Source organism: Triticum aestivum, chromosome 5D, assembly GCF_018294505.1.
Source record: "Triticum aestivum cultivar Chinese Spring chromosome 5D, IWGSC CS RefSeq v2.1, whole genome shotgun sequence".
NCBI lineage: Eukaryota > Viridiplantae > Streptophyta > Magnoliopsida > Poales > Poaceae > Triticum > Triticum aestivum.
The window spans coordinates 507,078,747-507,092,253 of NC_057808.1; the positions used below are offsets into that span (position 1 = coordinate 507,078,747).

Here is a 13,507-nt window from a genome sequence, read left to right on the forward strand (position 1 = left end):
GAGACACGTGCAATCATATCAAATGATCGAGCCCATGACGTAGCAAACATATGGTTCTACCATGAAAGATGAAGATGGCAACCAGATATAAAACAAAAATGGGCACCACATGCACGAAGGTTGAAGGATCTCGTGGTCTCACAAGCTTATAAAGGGAACATAGTGAAGCACTTTCACATCAACAATGGCAAATATATACAAATGTGTCCTTTAAAGTCTCATTAGCCCCAATTTCTACAAGCTCTCTCCTTTTTACGAGAAATTCTTAGACTCTAGTACTGACGAACAACGATCTTCCACATATTCATAGTATTTTCCATTTTGTTTTGGTGAAAAAAAATTAGCATCCTCGAGTGCAGCTACTTGCACAGGGTGCCCCAACCATATCCTTTTTTGGGGGATTGTTTATTTGGCAATCGAATGATTTTGTATTCGAGTCTCGGTCAGATTTCCTCAGTTAGACCAAATCACAAAGGAGTATTATGTTACTTGGGTGTTCCCTTAAAGGGTTTGTGTAAACCGAATGCACATGCATTACTCTTTTTTTACGGGTAGAATGCACATGTACGTAACACTTCTCTTCCCAGATGTTAAGATAACCATGCATGCAGACAATAGACACAGTCATCGATCAACTGGAGGATGGAACAGCACGCGAGCACCCTGACGTGACAACATATTACAATCCATGACATAGCTACTAGCTATATATACCCGGGCACACGGGTAGTTCACACACCACCAAACACACACTGCCAAAGCTCGTACAGTCACATCACGACGCAGTAGCTCCACGCATGTACGTACGCAAAGGTAGCCCGATCTACCATGAACCAGCGCGGAATCTCGTCACGTACATATATGCATGGTCCAGAGCGCCCTAGCTAGCTCGACCACCGCGGCGTACTCAAGGCGTGACGCCACCGGCGCCTCCGCCGCCTTACCCGCCTCCGAGCCCGCCGAACAGGGCGCTGCAACCGGCGAACCCTCCAAACGGGATACCACCGGCTCCCCCGACGCCGCCGTCCGAGCCGACGCTCCCCACACCGCCCCCGCCGCCGCCGAGTGGGCCCGTGACGCCGGTTAAGAGGTCGTCTCCGTTGTTGCCGAAGCCACCGCCGTAGCCGTCGCCCAAGGCCGGCATGCTCGGAAGGTCCCCCATGCCTCCCACGCCCACGAACAGGTTCTTCTCGTCCGCTGCGCCCTCTCCTCCTGCACCGGAACCGTTCTCTGCGGCTATCGCGGCCGGAAGCGATGTCTCTGCCGCGCCGCCAGCTGCAGCGTGCACGGTCCTGGCCGCCGTGACGGCGTGCCCCGCCAGAGCGACGCAGAGCAGGAGAGAGGCGACAGTGGCCGACCGCTTCTTGGCCATGGCGCCGCTCTCTAGCTAGCTAGCTACAGATATCGGTTCTACTCGCTCTATCATGTGTTGTGCGCGTGAGATCGTTGCTACTGGTGCACTTGCGGTGTGGTGTAGGTTGCTGTTTAAACAGCCCGAGAAGGAGGAGGATGGGAGTACGTACGGTGAGTCGACCGGGGCAGATGGGGAGGCTGTAAATGAGGCCACTGCGAGAGCACCGTGGGTTGCAGTCAATGTTTGTTCAAGAATCGGGATGGCCAGTAGAAATTTCGGTGGAGTGGAAGTTAGGCGAGGGGTGATAATGCAGGGGAAGTGGCCAAGTGGGGGGCAATACGACGAATTGCTGGTGTTTCAAAGCCTTCGGAAAAGGTTCACGGTCCAGTAGTATTTTTTTTGGTGCCACTATCTTCGCTGTTGGATCTGCTTATGAAAATCCCAATAATACCACACCCGCGGACTAATACGGACGTTTTACAGAATTTTCCAAACCATAACTCTCTGCCCCCCCCCCCCCCCCCCCCCCCTGATTGTTGGATCCGCTGGCAAAGTTTGTAGTGAAAATCACAGGAAACCAAGAATAAATTATTATTTTATATTTACCATAGAAGGTAATACTCAATTCAGTTGGGAATACTTCGAACATTAACCAGTCCTCTATGACAAATAACGCTACAATTGAATTTACACAAATTTTCAGGGGCCAATGCTGTTTCAACCAGCTCTGCACCTAACTAATTTCACCACGTTTAGCTTAAAGACATTTAGCATTTGAGAAAAGAAAATGAATCAATAGAATTATAGCAATTCTAGCAAATTGAGGCGAGTTCCCAACTTACAATGTCACTACTACCGTCAACTTGGCAAACATATTTGCCATATTGTGCTTCTTCAAAAGATTGCTGTTTGCTCCGAAAGGACAATAATTTCCAAGTATGTGTCCATTTTTTGTTGCAACATAGATCATATTTAGAAGAGAAATATAACCTAATTGATATGGAGAAACATCCGCTTCACATAGATGACCAAGAACAATTTACACTTGGGTGTCTAAATTTCCACTGAATTAAGTGATATGTGATCTCTAAACTAATACAACACTTAGTATGTGTCTAATAATATCATGTTAGATGATGTACAAGTAAACTTACCTAAAATAAACTATAATATATCTTGTCTTACTTTGCAATACTTCTAGCAATATGCCTTGCATGGTGTAAGGATGATGTGCATATGTAGTAATGTGCACCTCCAATACACTAGAATTTGACACGTCTGAGAACTTGTACATAACCTGGAAATAGCAGACGATCAAGCAGGACAATGGATGAACTGCATTCATGGCAGTTGACGAATTTATGTTTGCACCAAACAATAGATGTCCATGAATAACGATGATGACCAACCATCCTCCGAATAAAATGCATTTCGAACTAGCTAGGGGGTGGTCAGTGAGGCATGTCCATGTCCATATTAGCAACCATATGTGGTAGATATGTATAGTCTGGTCATGAGAATAGGTTGAACCATCGGGCTCCCAACAACTATTAGATTGTCAGTGAGCCGCGCTGGATTATGAGGTATCGGTAATTACATTGAAAGTTCATCATAGAAAATCTGCTATGGATCAGCTAATACAGCGAGGCTACGAACTTGGGAGGGAGGGAGGGGGGGGGGGGGGGGGGGATGAAAATTCAGGCTTCTAGATTCTGGACTTGGACTCGCACCGCAAAGCCCAACTTTTGAAAAGGCTCAGGGCACAATCAGTTCGGTGCAAATATTTTATTGTTCCTTCGAGTGAATCAGTGAAACCAAGGCATTATAACTTAGGAAATTTATTCCAGAATATTTTAAACCTTAATGACTCACAATCCAGAATATTATAAACCAAGCCATTGTTGGATCTGTTGAAGCTACACTAATTTTAGGGGGCACACTAGTAGAAAAAGAGCCTATTGTGCCGGTTGGTAAGGGCCTTTTGTCCCGGTTTTTGAACCGGGACTAAAGGGTCGTTACTAATGCCCTAACCCTTTAGTCCCGGTTCTTACACGAACCGGGACAGATGGACCTCTACGTGGCCGGTGCGGCGAGCCCAGGCAGGAGGGCCTTTGGTCCCGGTTGGTGGCACTAACAGGGACCAATAGGCATCCACGCGTCAGCATTTCAGTGGCTGGGGTTTTTTTTTTGAAGGGGGGGGGTGTTGGGGGTTTTGGGGTGTTAATTTAGGTGTTTCATATATTGTGTTAGCTAGCTAATTAATAGAGAGAAGTGTCCTCTCTTATCTCCGTGCTTGGTCGACGCTACATACTATATACATATGGAGAGGACTAGACACGCTAGCTAGTAAGCAAATGAAGAAAACAGAAGATCGTCATGAACATATGCATACAGAGAGAAGTGATATCGACCACCTCTCCTTCTCCGAGAGATTGGTCGAACAACAAGTTCTCGTATATCTATCCGACACTACCGGCTACATATATACAATAATTATCTCTTACAATATAATCTCCTAATTAAACTGTAAGAACACAGGGTCCACATAGTATTCTCCGTTTTCAGCGATCACGTGGTCAAGGAAGAATGCCGCCAATTCCTCTTGAATTGCTCGCATACGATCTGGTGCTAGGAGTTCATCCCGCATCCGAAAGATCTAATTTGAAGAAGGGGGTCAATACATATATATATATGAATAAATGAAACTCGACACAAATGATGGTAATAAAATAAAATTGTGAATATTATTGCTTACGCACTTCATATTGTTCGTCAGAATAGCCCCGCTCACAGGTCGTGTTGCGGATGGACTCGCAAACGTAGTATCCAATGTAATTATTCCCGGATTCCTGCCACAACCACTTTACAAGAAATAGAGGTCAATCAAACTGATAAGCAAGCATGCTAAATGGTATTGATGAAACTAGCGCTTGAATCACTAGGAGATGCCCGGAACATGCTACAATAGTACTTACTTTCGGGTGTCTAAATTGCAGCTTCTTCGGCAGTCCCGGAGCTTTTTTGGTGAATTTTCTCCAAACCCTGCCAGACAAAGAACACAATTACTTGATATCAGGAAATGAACAAAGTTGCTGATATGGTGGATAATGATCGATTTAACTTACTTCTCGAGCATTTGAGTCATGTCTGCATAGTCCTGGGGATCTTTTCGTCTCGAGTCTAAGACAGTTACTAGTCCCTGCTCAAGCTTAATCTCTAGGAGAATATAGTGGAAGCTGCGCACGCACGCATAAGTCATCAATTACATTACTATAACCTAGACTAATAAGGGAAACCGAATATTTACAAGACAGTAACACTCACTTGAAGTTGTAAGGAAAGAGTATTATATCTTTGTTTTCATTTATTACCAACGATCGTAGCAAGTTGGCCTCGGTATTTTCAGCATGATATTTAACCTCAGTTGCATCTATGAGATTTGTGTTAATGAACCCAATATCACCGATTTGTCTTTTCTTCAATTCAGCGATCTTCAATCTCCATAATATAGTGAGGATAATTATAAATACATGCAATGAAAGAGCTGGCCTATATAGAGAGACTTAATGACAGAAGTAGTACTACTTACAGACAGTAGCAAGTGATTGTTGATTTATCGAGGGCCTTTTGATTGAAAAACTGGAAGAACTCCTCAAATGGAACATTCAACAGTTCAATTCCAACGAGGTCATGCTCCGGTTTAACTCTCAGCGTCAAAGTATTCCTCCCCCAGACTCTCTGCAGGTTTTCATGTATCAATCATGTAATCTTCGCATCATCGTTGTTAGAGATCTTTCATCTTTGACGAGAGGTTTCCCATAATGGTATTTGTGTTCGTCCACCTCCAAGATTTCATAATGTACATCGTCGGGCAGGTAATCTCCAAGATTGCTATAACCGGGCACCATCCTCGGATCTGGAGCGATGATGTCGCTAGACACCTTGAGTGGGGGGCACGATTGGTTCGCTTGTTCGCCGAGCTGGGCAAGTTTTTTCCCAGCTCGTCGTTCTTTTAACCTTTGATCACTGACAGTACTTCCCGACCGCTCCGCTTCAACAAATGTCTTTGCAATAATGCGCTCATAGTTGCCTCTCGGCGGAGACTTTGGTGGTTTTGTCAGGGCAGCCAGAGTGCGCTTCGCTTTCACCGGATCTACCTTCTCCTCCGAAGGTGGCTGTTTCTTTGCTTTCACCCCTTCAAAGAAGTTCGTCACTTCGGCTCGCACGATCTTCGTGGTTTCCTCCTCGGTCCTCTCGTATGGTAACTTCTCTCGAGTCTTCAGAGAAGGACCGAATCTGTATTGCCTCCCACCTCTGGCTGTACTGCTAGACGCCGACAGAGCAGATGGAGCGGCTGCGGCTGTCTTCTTTCCTTGCTTACGAGCCGGAGGAGAAGGACTACGACGCGTCGGAGCAGCCGGAGCGGCGGTGGGTCTCTTCCGCCCTTGCTGACGAGGCAGAGAAGGAGGAGGCTGGCTGCTTTGGCGTGCCGGCGCAGGCGGAGAAGGAGGCGGAGTGCCGCCACGCGCCGGAGAAGGAGGCTGAGTGCCCTGATCACTCGCCGGACATTGAAAAAAATTACATATATACAACAAAAACATTAATACACATATGAACAAAAAAAATACATATATGAACAAAAACATGTTGTGAACAAAAAAATTAATGTAATAAATCTAATAAGAAATTAATCTAATAACAAACATGCTCTGAACTTACATATAGCCACATACATACAAATATACATTATATATATATGAACAAAAAATTAATCTAATACAAAATAAAAACAGAGCCGGACCGGCGCGGCGGCTCACAGCGGGGGCGTCTGGCGATGGCGACGGCGGGGAGGCGAGGGCGCCGGCGCGCGGGGGTAGGCCGCGGGGCAGGGGCCGGCGCGGCGATGGCTTGGTCGGGGACAGGGGCGGCGCGGCGACGGCGTCAGAGGCAGGGGCGATGACGGCGACGACGACGAGGAGCAGCGCTGGGGCGTCGGGCACGAACTGACGGTGAAGTTGTGAAATTTCACAAGTCCAGCTTATATACAAAGAGCATTGGTACCGGTTGGTGGCACCAACCGGGACCAATGCTACCTTTAGTCCCGGTTGGTGCCACCAACCGGGACCAAAGGCCTCTTTTCAGCAGCCCAAAGGGCGGGAAGCGGCGGCCTTTTGGTCTCGGTTGGTGGCAGGCCTTTGGTCCCGGTTGGTGGCACCAACCGGGACGGAAAGCCTTGCACAACGGCGTGGTGGTGGGAGTTTAGTCCCACCTCGCTAGCTGAGAGAGAGCCGCACCGGTTTATAAGGTGCGGTGCGCCTGAGCTGTCGAGCTCCTCCCTAAAGCAGGCTTACGGGCCTAACCTCTCTATACATGCCTGTGGGCCTACTGGGCCTTCTGCAGGCCTGAATCCTGGCCCATGGATGGGTTTCTAGTCGTATTCAGGCCGTGGTGGCCCAGTAGGTGGCATAATTTTATTTTTTGCCTGTTTTTTTGTTTTCTTTTTTGCTTTATTTATTTTGTTTTGTTTCTACTTTCAACAAAAAACTTATTTATTTTATTTTATTTTGTTTCTAATTACTTATTTATTTTACTTTATGATAATTCTTTTTGCTATTAAAGTTTCTAAAAAAAGTTCTTTATGAAAATTCTTTTTGCTTTCAATGATTTTGAACAGAAAATACTTCGATAATTTTAGTGCATCAATTTTATATAATTTTAGTTTCAATAATACTAGAGGTTGCTTATAATGTTTTGAACAGAAAATACTTTGATAATTTTAGTTTCATAAATTTTATTTATGTTATTAACCTTTATTTTATTTTGTTTCTACTTATATATTTTATTAAAGTTCATATTTTTTTGTTTCTAATTACTTATTTATTTTATTTGTTATTTTTCATGCACCATTTTTCATGCATTTACTGATTATTTTGAGGTATAAGACCCTAAAATTGAAAAGCATTTCAAATGAACTCTGAAAAGGTTGAAAGTTGGCATGGTATCATCATTTCATCCACATAGCATGTGCAAGAAAGTTGAGAGGGTTATGGCAAAAACTGGATGCACTTCGTGTACAAAACGGACAAAGGTATCATACTCGTCTGTTACAAAGTTGGCATGGTATCATCATAATAGTTGCGGGAGAAAGTCTTCACTTTTATTCGCTTGTGTCATTTGCTTATTGCGCCGTAACCATGGATAATTTTCATCGTTTATCAGGATGCTTGGGTCAGCCTTGACTTCGAAGGGAGGAATTTCATGAAACTTATCATAATCTTCAGACATGTCTGTCTTGCCCTCCACTCCCACAATGTCCCTTTTTCCTGAAAGAACTATGTGGCGCTTTGGCTCATCGTATGATGTATTCGCTTCCTTATCTTTTCTTTTTCGGTCTGGTAGACATGTCCTTCACATAGATAACCTGTGCCACATCATTGGCTAGGACGAACGGTTCGTCAGTGTACCCAAGATTGTTCACATCCACTGTTGTCATTCCGTACTGTGGGTCTACCTGTACCCCGCCTCCTGACAGATTGACCCATTTGCACTTAGACAAAGGGCCTTAAAATCATGTCCGTAGTCAATTTCCCATATGTCCATTATGTAACCATAATATGTGTCCTTTCCCCTCTCGGTTGCTGCATCAAAGCGGACACCGCTGTTTTGTTTGGTGCTCTTTTGATCTTGGGCGATCGTGTAAAATGTATTCCCATTTATCTCGTATCCTTTGTAAGTCAATACAGTCGAAGATGGTCCCTTGGACAACGAGTACAACTCATCACAATCAGTGGTGTCACCTCTGAGACGTGTTTCCAACCAACTGTTGAAATTCCTGATGTGTTCACATGTAATCCAGTCGTCACACTGCTCCGGGTGTTTGGAGCGCAGACTGTTCTTGTGTTCATCGACATACGGGGTCACCAAGGTAGAGTTCTGTAGAACTGTGTAGTGTGCTTGAGACCAAGAATGCCCGTCCCTGCATATTATTGAGTCCGCTCCTAGCGTGCCTTTTCCAGTCAGTCTTCCCTCATACCGCGATTTAGGGAGACCTATCTTCTTAAGGCCAGGAATGAAGTCAACACAAAACCCAATGACATCCTCTGTTTGATGGCCCATGGAGATGCTTCCTTCTGGCCTAGCGCGATTACGGACATATTTCTTTAGGACTCCCATGAACCTCTCAAAGGGGAACATATTGTGTAAAAATACGGGCCCCAGAATGACAATCTCGTCGACTAGATGAACTAGGACGTACATCATGATATTAAAGAAGGATGGTGGGAACACCAGCTCGAAACTGACAAGACATTGCGCCACATCACTCCTTAGCCTTGGTATGATTTCTGGATCGATCACCTTCTGAGAGATTGCATTGAGGAATGCACATAGCCTCACAATGGCTAATCGGACGTTTTTCAGTAGAAGCCCCCTCAATGCAACCGGAAGCAGTTGCGTCATAATCACGTGGCAGTCATGAGACTTTAGGTTCTGGAACTTTTTCTCTGGCATATTTATTATTCCCTTTATATTCGACGAGAAGCCAATCGGGACCTTCATACTGAGCAGGCATTCAAAGAAGATTTCTTTCTCTTCTTTCGTAAGAGCGTAGCTGGCAGGACCTTCATGCTGGTTCGGAGGCATGCCGTCTTTTTCGTGCAAACGTTGCAGGTCCTCCCGTGCCTCAGGTGTATCTTTTGTCTTCCCATACACGCCCAAGAAGCCTAGCAGGTTCACGCAAAGGTTCTTCGTGACGTGCATCACGTCGATTGAAGAGCGGACCTCTAGGTCTTTCCAGTAGGGTAGGTCCCAAAATATAGATTTCTTCTTCCACATGGGTGCGTGTCCCTCAGCGTCATTCGGAACAACTAGTCTGCCGGGACCCTTTCCAAAGATTACGTGTAAATCATTGACCATAGCAAGTACGTGATCACCGGTACGCATGGCGGACTTCTTCCGGTGATCTGCCTCGCCTTTGAAATGCCTGCCTTTCTTTCGACATTGATGGTTGGTCGGAAGAAATCGACAATGGCCCAGGTACAAATTCTTCCTGCATTTGTCCAGGTATATACTTTCAGTGTCATCTAAACAGTGCGTGCATGCGTGGTATCCCTTGTTTGTCTGTCCTGAAAGGTTACTGAGAGCGGGCCAATCGTTGATGGTTACAAACAGCAACACGTGTAGGTTAAATTCCTCCTGTTTGTGCTCATCCCACGTACGTACACCGTTTCCATTCCACAGCTGTAAAAGTTCTTCAACTAATGGCCTTAGGTACACATCAATTTCGTTGCCGGGTTGCTTAGGGCCTTGGATGAGAACTGGCATCATAATGAACTTCCGCTTCATGCACATCCAAGGAGGAAGGTTATACATACATAGAGTCACGGGCAGGTGCTGTGATTGCTGCTCTGCTCCCCGAAAGGATTAATGCCATCCGCGCTTAAACCAAAGCATACGTTCCTTGGGTCACCTGCAAACTCAGCCCAGTACCTTCTCTCGATTTTTCTCCACTGCGACCCGTCAGCGGGTGCTCTCAACTTCCCGTCTTTCTTACGGTCCTCACTGTGCCATCGCATCAACTTGGCATGCTCTTCATTTCTGAACAGACGTTTCTGTTGGAAATATGCCCTAGAGGCAATAATAAATAGGTTATTATTATATTTCCTTGTTCATGATAATCGTTTATTATCCATGCTAGAATTGTATTGATAGGAAACTCAGATACATGTGTGGATACATAGACAACACCATGTCCCTAGTAAGCCTCTAGTTGACTAGCTCGTTGATCAATAGATGGTTACGGTTTCCTGACCATGGACATTGGATGTTGTTGATAACGGGATCACATCATTAGGAGAATGATGTGATGGACAAGACCCAATCCTAAGCCTAGCACAGATCGTGTAGTTCGTTTGCTCAGAGCTTTTCTAATGTCAAGTATCATTTCCTTAGACCATGAGATTGTGCAACTCCCGGATACCGTAGGAATGCTTTGGGTGTACCAAACGTCACAACGTAACTGGGTGGCTATAAAGGTACACTACAGGTATCTCCGAAAGTGTCTGTTGGGTTGGCACGAATCGAGACTGGGATTTGTCACTCCGTGTAAACGGAGAGGTATCTCTGGGCCCACTCGGTAGGACATCATCATAATGTGCACAATGTGACCAAGGAGTTGATCACGGGATGATGTGAGTTACGGAATGAGTAAAGAGACTTGCCGGTAACGAGATTGAACAAGGTATAGGGATACCGACGATCGAATCTCGGGCAAGTAACATATCGATAGACAAAGGGAATTGTATACGGGATTGATTGAATCCCCGACATCGTGGTTCATCCGATGAGATCATCGTGGAACATGTGGGAGCCAACATGGGTATCCAGATCCCGCTGTTGGTTATTGGCCGGAGAACGTCTCGGTCATGTCTGCATGGTTCCCGAACCCGTAGGGTCTACACACTTAAGGTTCGATGACGCTAGGGTTATAGGGAAGGTATGTACGTGATTACCGAATGTTGTTCGGAGTCCCGGATGAGATCCCGGACGTCACGAGGAGTTCCGGAATGGTCCGGAGGTAAAGATTTATATATGGGAAGTCCTGTTTTGGTCACCGGAAAAGTTTCGGGTGATATCGGTAATGTACCGGGACAACCGGGAGGGTCCCGGGGGTCCACCAAGTGGGACCACCAGCCCCAGAAGGCTGCGTGGGCCAAGTGTGGGAGGGGACCAGCCCCAGGTGGGCTGGTGCGCCCCTCACCAAGGCCCAAGGCGCATGGGAGAGTGGGAGGGGGCAAACCCTAGGTCCAGATGGGCCTTAAGGCCCACCCTAGTGGCGCCCCCCTCTCCTCCCCTTGGCCGCCCCCTTGGATGGGATCTAGGGCTGGCCGCCACCCCTTGGGGTGGGAACCCTAGAGGGGGCGCAGCCCCCTCCCCCTTCCCCTCGTTGCTAGATTACTCCATAGATTGATCTTGGTGATGCGTAGAAAATTTTGAATTTCTGCTACGTTCCCCAACAGTGGCATCATGAGCTAGGTCTATGTGTTGTTTCTATGCACGAGTAGAACACAAAGCAGTTGTGGGCGTAGATGTTGCCAATTCTTCATGCCGCTACTAGTCTTATCTTGTTTCGGCGGCATTGTGGGATGAAGCGGCCCGGACCGACCTTACACGTACGCTTACGTGAGACAGGTTCCACCGACTGACATGCACTAGTTGCATAAGGTGGCTAGCGGGTGTCTGTCTCTCCCACTTTAGTCGGAACGGATTCGATGAAAAGGGTCCTTATGAAGGGTAAATAGAAATTGGCATATCACGTTGTGGTTTTACGTAGGTAAGAAACGTTCTTGCTAGAAACCTATACAAGCCACGTAAAAACTTGCAACAACAATTAGAGGACGTCTAACTTGTTTTTGCAGCATGTGCTATGTGATGTGATATGGCCAGAAGATGTGATGAATGATATATGTGATGTATGAGATTGATCATATTCTCGTAATAGGAATCACGACTTGCATGTCGATGAGGATGACAACCGGCAGGAGCCATAGGAGTTGTCTTTATTTTTTGTATGACCTGCGTGTCATTGAATAACGCCATGGAAATTACTTTACTTTATTGCTAAGCGCGTTAGCCATAGAAGTAGAAGTAATCGTTGGCGTGACAACTTCATGAAGACACAATGATGGAGATCATGATGATGAAGATCATGGTGTCATGCCGGTGACAAAGATGATCATGGTGCCCCGAAGATGGAGATCAAAGGAGCAAAATGATATTGGCCATATCATGTCACTATTTGATTGCATGTGATGTTTATCATGTTATGCATCTTATTTGCTTAGAACGACGGTAGTAAGTAAGATGATCCCTTATAATAATTTCAAGAAACTGTTCCCCCTAACTGTGCACCGTTGCGAAGGTTCGTTGTTTCAAAGCACCACGTGATGATCGGGTGTGATAGATTCTAACGTTCGAATACAACGGGTGTTGTCGAGCCTAGCATGTACATACATGGCCTCGGAACACATGCGAAACACTTAGGTTGACTTGACGAGCCTAGCATGTACAGACATGGCCTCGGAACACAAGAGACCGAAAGGTCGAACATGAGTCGTATAGTAGATGCGATCAACATGGAGATGTTCACCGATGATGACTAGTCCGTCTCACGTGATGATCGGACACGGCCTAGTTTGACTCGGATCATGTATCACTTAGATGACTAGAGGGATGTCTATCTGAGTGGGAGTTCAATAATCAGATGAACTTCATTATCATGAACATAGTCAAAAGGTCTTTGCGAATTATGTCATACGCTTTAGTTCTACTGTTTAAAATATGTTCCTAGAGAAAAATTTAGTTGAAAGTTGGTAGTAGCAATTATGCGGACTGGGTCCGTAAACTGAGGGTTGTCCTCATTGCTGCACAGAAGGCTTATGTCCTTCATGCACCGCTCGGTGTGCTGAACCTCAGCGTCGTCTGTAGATGTTGCGAAACATCTGGCATACACGTTTTGATGACTACGTGATAGTTCAGTGCGTAATGCTAACGGTTTAGAATTGTGGCACCAAAGACGTTTTTGAAACGTCGCAGAACATATGAGATGTTCCGAAGACTGAAATTGGGATTTCAGACTAGTGCCCACGTCAAGAGGTATGAGACCTCTGACAAGTTTCTTAAGCCTGAAGACTAAGGGAGAAAAGCTCAATCGTTGAGCATGTGCTCAGATTGTCTGAGTACTACAATCACTTGAATCGAGTGGGAGTTAATCTTCCAGATGAGATAGTGATGGTTCTCCATAGTCACTGCCACCAAGCTATTAGAGCTTCGTGATGAACTATAAATATCAAGGATAGATGATGATCCTTGAGCAACTCGCGATGTTTGACACCGCGAAAGTAGAAATCAGGAAGGAGCATCAATTGTTGATGGTTAGTAAAACCACTAGTTTCTAGAAGGGCAAGGGCAAAAGGGACACTTCATGAAACAGCAAATCATTTGTTGCTCTAGTGAAGAATCCCAAGGTTGAACCCAAACCCGAGACTAAGTGCTTCTGTAATGTGGGGAACGGTCACTGAAGCGGAACTACCCTAGATACTTGGTAGATGAGAAGGCAGGCAAGGTCGATATACATTATATGAATGTGTACTTTAC

The 13,507-nt window shown here is 45.7% G+C and overlaps 1 protein-coding gene across 1 annotated transcript; it reads right to left on the bottom strand.

The window, feature by feature from the left end:
• Positions 1-940: 940 nt before the first annotated feature.
• Positions 941-1,372, bottom strand: LOC123125807 (uncharacterized PE-PGRS family protein PE_PGRS46-like). The gene has a single exon (XM_044546257.1). It carries the CDS (start codon positions 1,370-1,372, stop codon positions 941-943), a length of 432 nt encoding a protein of 143 aa, XP_044402192.1.
• Positions 1,373-13,507: the final 12,135 nt, after the last annotated feature.